Raw genomic sequence first — 15493 nt, forward strand, 5'->3', positions numbered from 1 at the left:
AGAAATGAGAATGTATATTAACGATTTATTTCCTTTTATTTGCATCTTTAAGCAAGTTTCTTAATATAATAATGAACTAACTAAATGTCTGTTAGTTCTAAAGTACCTTTCATTTTTATAAAGAATGCTCCTGGAAATGTAGTTAGGGGTCTTCAAGGAAAAATTTTTGGCATTTACAGCAGGGCTGATCTCTCAGCATTTAGCAACTGGAAGAACATCTTGAAATCATAACAACTGTACTTCTCAATATTTTAAATTCACCAAAATCATGTTGTTTGTTTTGCATGATGCAGTTGAAGTGGCTTTTAACTCAACAAAGGTTACGCACATAACTTACAGGTTTCTGGGTCATAGGCTACATTTATAGACTTAGTCTCTAGGAGAGGAAAAAAACTTTGCCTTAAAAACTCTCCAGGTAGTCCTTCACGTACTTCAAAGTGAACTCTTCAGCTGGCCTAAGTATAATAGCCCTACGAAAATAGTAATTTGAAGTGGATTTAAAATTCACCTTATAGGAGATCCTGGGGACTTAGTTAAGTGTCCTCCTCTTGCTTTTGGCTCAGGCCATGATCTCACAGTTCACAGACTGTGTCCCGCATCAGGCTTTGCGCTGAGAGCCTGGAACCTGCTTGGGATTCTTTTTCCTCTCTCTCTGCCATTCCCTGGTTTGTGTGTGTGTGCCCTTGTTCTCAAAGAAAAAAAAATTCACCTTAGTGAATAGTTTAAAAATATGCTGAAAGTAATTATTTTTAACATTCTCTTATCTTTCTAGGTAGAGATTCACTGACCATGATGCAATCAGAATTAATGTTGAAAACTGACCTCTATACTTTAGAGTCAATATATAATGCAAAGACAGAGTCTGAGATAAAAAGGAATAGCTTTATTGCTTTGCCCGGCAAGACAGTGCAGCAGACAGTGGTCTTCAAAAAGCTGCAAGGCTTTGTGGAAGAAGGGCCTGGATTGTTTTATAGGAAAATATGGGATCTGTCCAGTTTTGACAGGAATTGTGTCTGTGCTGCCACCCTTCTTCTTCACTTCTTTACGGTGTTACCAGGTTCTTGTAACAGAGGCTAAGAAGGGAGGAGAGGAAGAGAAGAAAAAGGTTACTTTAAAATTGAGATTTGCTGTAGCATTAGTGCATTTTACTTTTGTTCAGCTTTATGCATTTATATGGTTTCAGTATACCACTGTTATTTTAAGTGTTCCGTTTCTATGGAAGAGGGGCATCATACTCATCTGGTTGCTTCCTGTCAGGGGACTTTCATGGTGGAAAACTTGAATTTGCTTTTCCCAGTTACCCTTTCTGGCTTTTAAGATGGATAGGGTATGTTTACAGACATAAGGCACAGAACAAAGGATAACCTTTAGCAGTGCATACATTCCTGGGATTTCTAGAAGAAAACAAGAAATCCCCAAGAATTTAACTCCATCTGGGATCCATGAGAATAGACCTGAGAACCAGTTGGTCAGAACTTGTCCATTCTTTCCAATATAGGAGTTTGATGAGCTAGAGATTGTTGCATCCAGGTTGTAACCTAATGTTGCATTTTTCCCACACCAGTCTCAGCTTGGTAAGTATTTACATATGCATAGCAGGATGTATTTGCAATTGTACAAACACCTCCTTGGTTGGCCAACATATAATCTGAGGCCATGCAATTCCGAATTACTTCTGTGAGGATAATATATTATCCTGAACCTATAATCACTGTGCGGGATCGGGAAGCTTCAGCAGTAGTCCCTTGTCCATTAGGGTGACTGGGTAAACTTCCTTACTGGATGTACAAGTGCGTCACAGTAATACAGTGCACACTGTGCTCTCAGAAGGCAAATCCAGCACTCAGTGGCCCATTTGGATGAGTACAAGGCCTGAATAGGGTGAACTTGGGAATTATCTCTCCATCCTAAAGAGAAGGCAAATAGAAAGTAAAGTATCATTGCACCGTTACTCATTTTTATTTTCTTAGATAAGTATTTCAAATCTCCCAAGGGTTGACTTTTCTTTGGGACTGGTTCCGTTTAACCTGAATATGGTGCACCAAGGTTAATTTATTCCAGCCAACTTGAGGGATACGTGGGTTGTCAAGAGAACATTGTATGGTCCTTTCCGTTTCTCTTCCAACTGATGATCTGGGCCCTGTTCTTTCCTCATGTTGAATGAGGAAGCCTAGCTGCAAGCCTTAAAAATTTTGTGGTGCTTCTGGTTGGGCTGGATTTCTGAAAGAAACAAACTCGTGCATAGTTATTATTAGTAACTGATTCAATTGTTGAATATATCATTTTAGTTTTATTTATTGAACCAAATGTGTATTTTCCCTCCTACCTTGGGGTGTTAGGACTGACCTATAATACATAATCTCTTGGGGCTTAGTTGGAGCCCATTTCTAGGGGTCATTCAGATGCAGAGAAGGGCAATTGATAGGACTTGATCCCATTTCAGTTGTTTATCGTTAGAGCTTTTTGTCTTTTCTAAAGTAGGATTCATTTTGGGGTGCCTGGGTGGCTCAATCAAGTGACTCTGGGTCAGGTCACAATCTCACAATACATGGGTTCAAGCCCTGGGTAGGGCTGTGTGCTGAGTTTGGCGCCTGGAGCCTGCTTCAGATTCGGTCTCCCTCTGCCCCTCCCCAACTAACACTCTGTCTCTGAACAGTAAACATTTTTTTTTTTTTTTTAAGTAGGATGATTATTATTATTATTTTTTCCTATAGAGTGGGGCTTCCATGATGCATGTAATTTCCATTGAATGCCCAAACCTTGCTTATTCATGGAGTTGCTACTGTAGTAAAGGAGGGTCCATTATCACTTTGGATAGAGGTAGGGACCCTATAACTTGGATTTAACTTCCTTAAGGAACACTTTGACAACCTTCTCAATTGCCTTTTCACTTCCTGTGGGGAAAGCCTCCACATAGCCCAAGAAGATATACACAGAGACTAGTAAGCATGAAGAGTCTCCAGTAGTTTGTGGGATTTGGGTTAAATCAGTGTGCCAGTCATAATAAGTGCATTCTCCCGTATGTTATATTCCCACTGGCAAATTTCTTTTATTAACTTTTAGATTATTCCTTAGGCAGACAGGGCAAATGTGATATCAAGCAGTATCACAAGACCATGAGAACTGATTCCCATTAATGAGTAGGGTACCACCAGTCAAATTCGTATTCCTCTACCCTTTTGTTGTCCTCATCTTACACAGGAGTAAACTGGATCAAATCCACTTGGGGCAATAGGCTCCTTCAAACTGATGACTGGCTGTTGCTCATTTGTCTGCTCTATCTGCTGCTTGATTACCTTGAACCACACGAGTCTGTTTTTTTTTTTTTTTTTAATGTTTATTTTTGAGGGAGAGACAGAGAGAGAGCGTGAAAGGTGGAGGGGCAAAGAGAGGAGTCACAGACTCTGAAGCAGGCTCCAGGCTCTGAGCTGTCAGCAAAGAGCATGACGTGGGGCTCAAACACACGGACCTGGAGATCATGACCCAAACTGAAGTCAGATGTTCAACTGTCTGAGCCACCCAGGTGCCCCAGGAGTCTAATTTTTGATGTCCCAGGTAGTGCATGCTAGCCATGGCCTTTGGCTCAGATTGAGTTTGCATGACAGCACATATCTCTGGGATATATTTAATATCCTGATTTCCTGCTGTCAGCAAACCCCACCCATCCCATGTTACCCTGTTGATACTGCACCACCATAAACTGTATTTAGAAATCTATATAGACATTTTTTCCCCAAGGGAAAGTTGCAAAGCTTGTGGGGGTTTAATTCTGCCTTTTTGCTCATGTGCCCTGGGGGTGGGAGATTGTGAAGTACTCTTGCTTCACAACCCCCTGGCCATTCACCATGCCATAACGTGCTTAGCAGTGTTTGTGGTCAAGAAAACCACCATTAGTAAACAAGTGCGAGTCAGCCTATGTCAATGGCTGGTCACATAAATCAAGCTTCCTAGAGTACATAGTTTCAAGAATTTCCAAACCATTATGGAAAAGACTTGTTTGAAACAGAAAGCAGCACAGCAGTTTATTTAAAGAGCTCATGGTCTTAAGTTTACTTATGTATTTTTAGAGAAAGAGACAGAGTGACTGGGGGAAGGGCAGAGACTGGGAGACAGAATCCCAAGCAGGCTTGGCACTGTCAGCACATTGTGATGTGAAATTCGTTCCCATGAATTGTGAGATCACAACCTGAGCTGAAATCAAGTTGGACACTTAACTGACTGAGCTACCTGGGTATCCCAAGAGCTCACAATCTTTAAAGTGACATTTGGGCTATCAGAAAGTATTGCTTGGGCTTGGGGTCAACCAATAGCTTCCCCTTTATTCTAATAGTACCAACACTTGGTGGGGCACCTATATAACAATGGACTGTCCTAACCATAATATGAATTTTTCTGCTTCCTGTAGTAAGTCACAGGTGGCAGCCAGTGCACATTAGCACAGGGCAATATACCGTTACCACACAGTCCAGGGACAGGACATGGCATTTTCCCATCATTTGTATTAGCACTCCCAAGGCCAGCCTCTGCCTTTCAGGAATACACAATTTAAAATTGTTTTTCAGGGGCACCTGGGTGGCTCAGTCGGTTGAACATCTGACTTCAGCTCAGGTCATGGTCTTGTGGTTCATGAGTTCGAGCCCCACATCAGGCTCTGTGCTAACAAACAGCTCAGAGCCTTTCTGTCCCCCTCCTCTGCCTCTCTCTGTCTCTCAAAAATAAATGAATGTTTAAAAAAAAGTGTTTTTCATATCAGAGTGTCCTAAGGTGGTGGTGGACTAAGGTGCCCATTTTGTCTCAAAGGCCTTTTGACAATCCAGACCATACTAGGGGCTCTAAATTGAGCCCTTTTAAGGCTTCATAAAGGAGCTTAGCCATAAGGCCAAAATTCAGTATTCAGATTCTGCAAAATCAAGCCATACCCAAAACCTGCATAACTGTCTCTGATTTCTTGGAATATTCAAATCCCAAATGGCTTGCTTTCCACTAGCCATTAAACTTCAGTTTCCCTGATTTAACAGGAAATCCAGATAGGAGACTTGTTTACAAATTTTAGCTTCCTAGTGGAAACCTTGTACCCATACCAGCCCAGGTGATTAAACACACTGATGGCATTTTCTAGACAATGTTCATAATCAGGGCTGGCTATTAACAGATCAACATATTGCAATAATATATCTTGGTTTACATGTAGTCTGTAGAAGTCCTTACCTAGCTCCTTACTTGAATTAAGTAAGTAAATTTTTGAAGACTTGAGGGAGTACAGTTCAACAATACTGGATAATGACCCATGTCTGGGTCTTGTCATTCAAAGGCAAACAGCAATTGAGACTTCCCTTCCAAAAGAATATCAAAGAAGACATCTTTTGACTCCCAACACTATAAACCATCTATAGTGTCATGGCACACTAGTCATTTGTATAGATTGTGGGATGGATATCCTAAACTTTATAACCCTTAAATCTTGAACAAAAACATATTCCTCCAAATGGGGTTTCCTCACTGGTGAAATGGTAGGGTTACAGGGAAACTGGTAAGGGTGAATCAGTCCATGTTACTAAAACTGATTGAAAACTAGTTGTAGGCTCTTAATACTTCTTTATGTATCTATATATCTTTCTATTGATCCATCCATCCATCCATCCATCCATCCATCCATCCATCCAGTCTGTCTTGTCTTTGTCTATCTACCTACCTATCTTTAAGTGGCCTCCATGACCAATGTGGGGCTTGAACTCATGTCCCTGAGATCAAAAGCTGCATTGTCTGTTTGAGTTGGCCAGATACCCCGTTTCCTCCTTTAAAGCCACTGTTTAACATGAAGAAATTTTGTTTCTTCTTTCAACAGTGCAACTATTGGAGTGGCTGACTTAATTCACCCAGGTATCCCACCTGCCCAAACAGTGGTACTCACTTGTTCACACAACTCAGGTGGTCCCAGGCCGCCTTACGGTCTTCTGCATTCAATACCATCAGCTGAAGCCTTATGGCATTTTCAGGGGGATCTTGTAATCGTGATTGACATTTCTCAGATGAGAAAGTTATTTGAGCATTTAAATTGCTTTTTATAAAACATCTTGCAGAACAAGAGGAATTGGACAATCAGGCATGTGTAAAAAACTATGTCTCAACTTCTGTTTACCTCATTTACATTACAGTGGCTGTAAGAGGACACTGTTGTACCCAACCAGTGATGCTAACCATAGACAGAGTAGAAGGACTTAATGAAGTCAGCTACTATTTAAGACCGCATAGATTTCTCCAGTATTTACCAAATAGTTTATCAACCCAGACTCCACGTTAAATGCATGTGGGGTTCTTGTGGGGCTATTCTAATAGGGGTCATTGATATGGCTCTAAGCGCTGGGTCCCTTCATTCACTATCCTTGTCCCATCCTTCCCCTTGAAGGACCATCTGTTTCCCAGAAGTTTCAATGTGGCCTTCCTTTCCCTGTCTAGAAAACGTTGAGCAATCTCACTTCCTATGCCTTTTTTACAATAGACACATTGGTCTTTGCTCAACCTGGGATGTCCCGACCTGCCCTTTGGTTGGTCTCTTTCACCAGATGACAAAAGCAAAACTCAAATCAGCCTCACCTTTTGTCTTCCCTAGCATTATAAGTCTTGTATATAATCTCCACCAAACAGGCTGGACACAGCACCCTCAACTTTATTTAGCTTTTGTCTGACGTCAGGAGCGCTCTGCCCAGTGAAGAACATTTTGACTAGCCGTGTATTCTCAGGGCCCTCTTCATGTAAATCAGTGTATTAAAAAAAAAAATTTTTTTTTAATGTTCATTCATTTCTGAGAGAGAGAGAGAGAGACAAGTGTGAGCAGGGGAGGGACAGAAAGAGAGGGAAACACAGAATCTCAGGCAGGCTCCAGGCTCTGAGCTGTCAGCACAGAGCCCGACATGGGGCTCAAACCCATTAACTGCGAGATCATGACTTGAGCCAAAGTTGGGACACTTAACCAACTGAGCTACCCAGGCACCCTCAACCATTTTTTAAGGATCATCTCTACATGAAGAGTTTTTAGATTTCAACAAATCTGAGGCACAGAATGGACTTTGTAAGCCCAGTAGTAAGTGGTTATTTGACTTTTTCTGTTTGCTCCAATGGGTAGTCGGCACATTGGGAATTGCCTTATGCCCTTATCAGGTGGACCCTGTTGAAACTGTGTGCCCTCTTGGGCACAGGGGCCCATGCCTGCTTCTGGGTCATGACTTGGAAGTTCTTTCATTGATGGCAACCTCTCTCCACTCCTCCACTTAGCAATGAAAGGCAGAGGGATGAGAGAGAAACAGACTCAACTGCAGTGTTTTTTCTGTTACCAAAAAGGAGCTGCCCTAGTTATTATAAGTTGGATTAAAGAGATTCACTACCGTCAAAGTTAACATGTCCTCGGGGCGCCTGGGTGGCGCAGTCGGTCAAGCGTCCGACTTCAGCCAGGTCACGATCTCGCGGTCCGTGAGTTCGAGCCCCGCGTCAGGCTCTGGGCTGATGGCTCGGAGCCTGGAGCCTGTTTCCGACTCTGTGTCTCCCTCTCTCTCTGCCCCTCCTCCGTTCATGCTCTGTCTCTCTCTCTGTCCCAAAAATAAATAAAAAACGTTGAAAAAAAAAAAAATTAAAAAAAAAAAAAAAAAGTTAACATGTCCTCATTCACTATTTTCCAGGGTTCTAGAGGAGTGGAACACAGGATGTTGCCATTGACATTTCCACTGCACCATCAATTTACTGCCTAGTTGTATACCATCCCTCCTATGCAACTGCACAAAGACCTGTATATGCAGAATATCATCCTCTTTCCCTTTTCCAAAAATCCAGAAGCCAGTCACAATTATATAAAACACCATGACCTTTTCTGACATACACTTACATAGTCAACCAACCAGCCAAAATTCTCCCTAGGGACCTGTTACATGGAATAGAAAGGATACCTCCCATGTTATTTCACATACAAAAACTGCATGCTGTTCAACAAATCCCAAACCTTGCCCTCTTAATGGAAGCTGGTTTTCTGGCGATGAAATCAGAGTAAGAAATCTCCGATTTCCTCTGTCCCACTAAGCCAATACCCACCTGTGTAGCACCTGCCACTTGAGAAACTGGGGCCTTAAACCTTACCTACAGTTTGGGAGAAGCTCTTGAAATACCACTTTCTCAAGTTTGAAGATCTGGTCTCCACAGAGTGATTCCATCCCTCCACTCCTCAAGGGAGACCTGGTGGAAAACTGCCCTAGGAAGCTCCAATGAAGCCACAAAGTTTCTGCAGGGGATTATCCCCAGGGACCCTTCATGGTTGCCAGTTTTGTTGTTGAAAATGGACCAAAGGAGATTTATATTGAAAAAATGTCATTTTGATGAGGCACTTGGGTAGCTCATCTGCTTGAGCTTCAAACTCTTGATTTCTGCTCAGGTGTCAATCTCAGGGTGTGAGATAGAGCCCTGCACCCTGTGTGTGGCTCTGCAGAGTCTGTTACAGATTCTTTCTGCCCTGCCCCTGCTCAAGCTCTTTCTCAAAATAATAAATAAACATAAACAGAAAAGAGATTACTAGTTAAAAATCTCTATTCATGCCCTGTTGGCCCTCTCTCTCTGACAAAAAAACCAAAAACTCAACATTAAAAAAAATTATACATGAATTTAGTACACAAATTTGTTCTTACTAGTGCATCTTGTCTTGACAAAATATAGTAATTTCTTTACAAGCTAGTGGAATTGGGCTATTTAAAAAAAAATGTTTATTTTTATTTGAGGAAGAGGCAGAGAGAGAATTCCAAGCAGGCCGTGCACTGTCAGCCCAGAGGTCAGTCCCCACTTGGGACTCAATCTCACCAACACTGAGATCATGACCTGAGCTTAACTGAAGAGTCCCACCTTAACCAACCCAGCCCTCCTGTGGGCTACATTTGTTTTATAGGAGATGTTAAAGTTTTGCACATTTAAGGAATCTCTTCAAAACTTTCATTCTGCAAAGTTTCTTAGAGCTCAGACAGCAGGTTCAGGGGACAGAACAGAGAGATATGAGACAGAATGAGACAGGCAGGCCTGGGCCCCCCCATGATGCAGCTACTCTACTGGTTCCCTGCCCCTTAAGACCTGAGAGGAGCCAAGCTAGTGACCTAACTCTTTCCAGTGTTCCGGAGTCAGTCAGGGAGTGTTAAGTGCAGGACAAGGCCTGTCACACAAGTGATGAGGAATCTGATCTGGCTGACAGCAAACCAGCAGGGGTACATTGTTGGCAGTTGGGTCCCCAGGTTTGGCAGCCCTGACCCAAGACCTGGCATAGACTTTCACAGGCCCCTTGAAGCTGCAGGTGAGGGCCCAATGAAGCGCCAAGAGAAGGTCATGGTCAAGTACGACCCTGGAGCAGCATTCTTGCCTTTACTACTGGCAGGAAGAAGAAATCTTGGAGCTGGAGACTGACGTGTACAAATTCCTGGACATGCACAGTGATGATGCCTAGGTGGCTACGGTCAATAAGCTGCTGGTTGTTATAAACCAACTGAGGTCTTCACCTCTGGCCTGCTGTGCAAGATCTGAGGCATGCAGAAGCTGAGGACAACTCAGAAAATAAGGGTCTTTGGCCCAGGTGAATAGTAACAATCTCCCCCCACCCCTCCCTCCCCAGTAGAAACAGCCAACACCAGGCTGTGGTATTCCCTATCCTCTGGACCATGGGCCTTTTCTCTGCTCCTTCAGTTTTTTGTTTTTTGTTTTTACCACCTTGGTTTTCCAGTTTTTCATTTTTTATTATTATTAAACTGATGGCACATTCTGTGTTTTTATATTAGCTCTGCATTGCAGCTCTTAGTAAAGCTAGGCTATGCCTTTGGTGCAGCTGAAAAATAAGTTTCAGTGGTATAAGAATATTTCCCATTTAGGGGCGCCTGGGTGGCGCAGTCGGTTAAGCGTCTGACTTCAGCCAGGTCACGATCTCGCGGTCCGTGAGTTCGAGCCCCGCGTCAGGCTCTGGGCCGATGGCTCGGAGCCTGGAGCCTGTTTCTGATTCTGTGTCTCCCTCTCTCTCTGCCCCTCCCCCATTCATGCTCTGTCTCTCTCTGTCCCAAAAATAAATAAAAAACGTTGAAAAAAAAAAATTAAAAAAAAAAAAAAGAATATTTCCCATTTAAATTTTATACAACCATGGACAGTGAGTTGTTAAAATGTAGTACCTTCAAAATACAGACCCAAATTGGAAAGAATTAACCTTACTCTCCTCCTCTCTCATTTTTAAAACAATTTCATTGTTAAGTAATGCCTATATCTAACATGTGGCTCAAAATTACAACCTGCTGATGAAGAGCTGCATGCTAAACAAATGAACCAGCCAGGTGCCCCTCCTTGGAGAGAACTTCTAAGCCATATAGTGCCCTGCAAACAATGTGTTTACACAGGGAACCTGGAGTCATGCCAGACAACCTATGCTAAATGTGATTTACAAAGGGGTGTCTGCTCCGTATGGTATTAGTTGACCTCTAGAGAGGCTGCAAATCATTTCGGCCATGTAAGTAGTCTACTATATCTAAGTGACTGAATCCCAATAAAAACTGGACAGTAAGGCTCAGATGAGCTTTGCTGCTCATGCAGTTCTGTGTGTACTCTGTGTGCACATTGCTGGGAGAAGTTAGTGCTGTCCACAACTCCAATGACAGAGGACAACAGCTTTATTTTTAAGTAGACTTCACGCACAACTCTGAGCTTGAACTTACAGCCCTGAGATCATTATTTGTGCTGTGATCACTTAACTGACTGAGCCACCCAGGCACCCTGAGGACAAAAGCTTCATAATGTACTCTCCAAGACTGTGTCCCACATAAGTCTTCCCTTGGTGGGTATTAATCCATATCTTTTAATTGTAATACGTCATAAATGAGGTTGTAAGAACTTTCAGTGAGTTGAGAGTCTTCACAGTGAATTATTAAATAATTGAATCCTGGGATGATTTTGGAACTGATACTTCTGTTGTCAGAAATGATCAGCAAGAATAGCTCTCAATGAAACAACTGGTTTGGATAGAGGAAGAAGGCAGGAGTTAACAAACCTTTTATTTCTGGGAGATAACACAGCCACCGATGGAGTAGGATTACTGCTGCCGAGACATTGCTCACTAAAGGTAAAAGTTATCAATGTAATTTAGAAATGGTTTGACTCAAGTCCTAGATTATTGGCTACTGGGTATTTAAGGAAATTTAAGATAGTAATAAATATAAAATTCTTGGTGTGTGGGGGCAGATTCTACTGCTAGATATGCAATGGGGGCATCTAGGTGGCTCAGTCAGTTAAGCACCCAACTTTGGCTCAGGTCATGATCTCAGGGATCATGACTTCGAGCCCTGCATCAGGCTCTGTCAGCCTGCTTTAGACTGTGTCTTTCTCTCTTTCTCTGCTCCTCCTCAACTCATGTGCTGTCTCTCACTCTCAAAAACAAACATTAAAAAAAATTTAAAGAACCAACTTGAATTTCATATGCTACAATTTTTCTCAACAAATGCAGATGTAATACAAAAAAAGTTAGAAATATAATCTCTATGGTTTTAAATTTGCTAGTTACTACGAAAAACCTAAAAGAACAGACAAATTATATATAGTGGAAACAAATGTTCCCCTTTAATCCTAAGTTTATTTCTTAAAATGTTTTTTAAAAAGTTTATTTGAGAAATACAGAGACTGTGTGAGCAGGGGAGGGAAAAAGAGAAAGGGAGATTTGGGAGAATCCCAAGCAGGCTCTGTACTGTCAACATAGAGCCCGATGTAGGGCTTGAACTCATGAAACTGTGAGATGAAACTCATGACCTTAGCTAAAACCAAGAGTTGGACACTTAATCAACTGAAATACCCAGGCACACCTAATCACAAGTGTATTTTTTAGTTCAGGGGCACCTCAGTCAGTTGAGCATCTGACTCTCGATCTTTGCTCAGGTCATGATCTCATGATTCATGGGAGTGAGGCCCTATGTTGGGCTCTACTCAGTGTGGACCCTACTTAGCATTCTGTGTCACATCCATGCTCATACTACCTCTGAAAATAAATAAATAAATAAATAAATGAATGAATAAATAAATAAATAAATAAATAACCAAGTATGTATATTTCTTAGTTCAGCTCAATATAGGCTTTTTGTCAAAGAATTCCTTACTAATCCAACTGCAATACCATTGAACTGTGCTTGTTAATTTATAGAAATGAAGACTCTCTTCACGAACTTGCCCTGTCAAGTAAAATTTATTTATGATTTTTATGACTCAAAATCAGTATTTGTGTGGTCATTCATGGACATCCACAGAGCAGGAAAATTTTTTAGGTGCTTGATGTGAATGTTGAGATACAGCTAAACACAGCTGAAAATCTGCATCTGTATTTCAGCTGCAGACTTTGGATCTATGGACAGGCACATTCTTTTTTTAAATTTTTTTTTTTTTTTCAACGTTTTTAATTTATTTTTTTTTGGGACAGAGAGAGAGAGCATGAACGGGGGAGGGGCAGAGAGAGAGGGAGACACAGAATCGGAAACAGGCTCCAGGCTCCGAGCCATCAGCCCAGAGCCTGACGCGGGGCTCGAACTCACGGACCGCGAGATCGTGACCTGGCTGAAGTCGGACGCTTAACCGACTGCGCCACCCAGGCGCCCCTGGACAGGCACATTCTGTTATGTTCGGTGGTAATTCTGTTTAAAAAATGGGAAAAGTGCTTAGCTCCCCAGTGGTCTTATGCCTTAAAGAGAAATCACAATTTATTTTATGTTGGAGAGAGAGAGAATATGTACATGAGCAGAAGACAGGATCAGAGACAGAGGAAGGAAGAAAATCCCAGGCAGTCTCCTCATCATGACTGTAAGGTCATGACCTGAGCCAAAATCAAGAGTCAGATGTGTAACCAACAGAGCCACCCAAGCGCCCAGAGAATTTAAATTTTAGTTAAGGATGCCTTATGAATGAGTTTTGGTACTGTTGGCATTGAGTTCAGTGTTAATCAGCAGTATATATTAAATGAAGAATCTTTCAAGAGAAACACAAAACAAGGTTATGTACTGATAGGTTGATGAAACTGTAAGCACCAGTTTGCATGATTCTAACCCAGTATTTCTCTAAGGAACCTAGGTTCAGTATTTGTAAACTCAGTGTTCCTAGTGACTCCAGAGAAGACAACAACTGTAAACAATAAGAAATGACTACAAAAATGTGACAAAAGTAGAAGGCTGATTAATATTGGATTTTTTCAAAAGAAAAATAGTTTTTCTTTTCTCCAAATCCATAAAGAGCAAAGAAAAAACCATTTTAAGCACAAAAACTCAATGTCGGAAATGCTGAATTCAGCATTATGCCAAGCTGTGCTATGCAAATAATTAATTTTAATGAAAGTATAATGCTTAAGAACAAAAGAATAATGAACAAAAACAAAGAAACAAAATTCTTCTTAAATCAAATTCTATTTGTAAATTCAGCAAAATAATTTCTATAAAACAAAACAGCAAAATATTTAAATAGTATAGGACACGCCATATCTGTTTGCAGGAATATTTGGTTTTTAGGCGGTTCCAAAATATTACACACATTCCAAAGTTACCAATTCTTTTTTAAATATAGTATTAACTCATGAGTTTTGAAGAATCCTGAAACAAATGTTCATTCTAAAATAGTATTTCAGAATTATATTAACCAGAAGTTTATGCTTTAATTAAACCCCACAACAATAAGAATTTTGGAATGGAAAAAGAACTGGGACAATTCTTGCTTTCAAGTAAAACTGTGACTGACCAGAAAACCAGCCAGGTATCTAGGTGCAATGGTACTTCAAAATATTGTGGATTTCTGATGATGTCCAATTCAGTGGGGTTCTTTAGAAGTTTCACCTTATAAACTCTATCATAAAACAAAACAAGCACACAAAATACAGTCGTCTATTACGCTCCATACATTCTGGCATATTTGCGTATCTGTATATTTGTTTTAAAATTCCTATTATCATTACTTTCACATTGTTTATCCCATCCAGAGACTGAACTGTCAAACTTTAAACACAATGAATAAATGAGTAACTAAAAACCTCTGGTTTGTCACATTTCTCCTCTTGTTTTATATTTACTCTAGGTGTAACAAAACCTCTGGGTAACACGACTGTCACTGTGGAGAAACTGCTGTATACTGGTAATTTTGCTTTTTATTGGCTACACAAACTTAGTGTGAGGCCATGCTAAATGTTAAAGCATAATTATAGCTTTAAACTGAATTAACCTGAATAAAAAGGTAATGAGAAATATCCAGAAACAATGTTACATCACCAATTTTTCCACATCACCCACATATTTCAAAGGTTACCAATCAGCCTTATATAGCTCTAGTAACTAAGAATTAACAAGAAACCAATGGGGTGTGATTGATAACGGATGGGCTGTTTTATAGAATGTTTTTGTTTTTCTTCTTTTTTTTTGGTAAAGAATTTGATCCAACTGCCATGAAGCAGACAATACTGAATGCAGAATGCAGCAGACGTAACAAGAAAATTGTTTTTTTGTAGATCTTTAACTCTTCATCAAAAAAAAAATTTTCTTGGTTAAGAATTAACAGTCAAACATTAATATACTATATACATCTTTGCCATTTACAGATTAGTGTCAGCCATTTAATACAAAACACTATACACTTTCCCCTGCAGGTGGCTTATATATATTGACGGAAAATTTCTGCAAATGACAGTGAATACAATCTCCGCTCTATATTGAACAGCTTCTCTAGTTTTGAATAATAGCCAGACACAGAAAAAGTTTGGATAATAAGGCCTGAGTGCATGGTCTTAAAGGAAGCAGTTAATGATAGGCATTTTACTGATCCTTCATTTGAGATGAGGGTACTTCTTCATTGCCTTCATAATTTTCTTGTGTGCGCTGGCCAGTTTTTTGATGGTTGTTCAAGTGATGTGCTGCTGGCCCTGTATATGGCTGTCCATGCACATGATTATTCTGAGAGGGTGAAAAAGACTTGCATGTCAAACTTTTCACATACTAAAATTAAAAATCATGGGCTAAAGTTTGTCTAAAAGTAGACACATCTCTTCTAGGGACTTATCTTTTAAAAACAGTCATGTAATAGTTACAAAATAACCTACAAATCAACTCTGATATTGTAAGGAATGTAAGCATAATATGATAAACTGTTTTGAAAATGTGACTTCATGATAAAATTTCATTCTATATTCACAAAGGAGGTATTTTAAAAGTGTTTAAGACCCAAATGCTACACCTAAAAGAACTGGTTCTCTGAGAGTATTCCCTAGACCAGCAGCAACAGCATCACCTGGAAAATTCTTTGGAATGTAAAGTCCCACCTTTAATGAATCAGAAATCCTAGAGGCACGGAACTTAGCAACCTGTTTTAAAAAGCACCTTTATAGGATTCTGAGGCATATAAATATAAGAACCACTGCCTTAAAAGGCCTCAATTAGTCATGTTTGTGGTTTAAACCACAATCTTTCCAGAAAGATTTGTCCAAATT

At 40.5% G+C, this 15493-nt stretch overlaps 1 protein-coding gene across 5 annotated transcripts in view; it reads right to left on the reverse strand.

Moving 5' to 3' along the window:
* Positions 1–863: 863 nt before the first annotated feature.
* The window catches only part of LOC131503577 (probable ubiquitin carboxyl-terminal hydrolase FAF-X), a 183853-nt gene continuing 169223 nt past the window's right edge, over positions 864–15493 (reverse strand). For 3 of the 5 annotated variants that reach the window (XM_058715030.1, XM_058715029.1, XM_058715031.1), the window contains one exon: positions 13412–14960. In XM_058715030.1, coding sequence (XP_058571013.1) covers positions 14823–14960 — 138 coding nt within the window. In that variant the 3' untranslated portion in view covers positions 13412–14822. Of the gene's footprint in view, positions 1074–13411; positions 14961–15493 lie in introns of those variants that run through there. The other 2 variants (XM_058715034.1, XM_058715033.1) reach the window with 1 other exon arrangement.

The sequence above is a fragment of the Neofelis nebulosa genome (assembly GCF_028018385.1).
Source record: "Neofelis nebulosa isolate mNeoNeb1 chromosome Y unlocalized genomic scaffold, mNeoNeb1.pri SUPER_Y_unloc_1, whole genome shotgun sequence".
Classification (NCBI taxonomy): domain Eukaryota; kingdom Metazoa; phylum Chordata; class Mammalia; order Carnivora; family Felidae; genus Neofelis; species Neofelis nebulosa.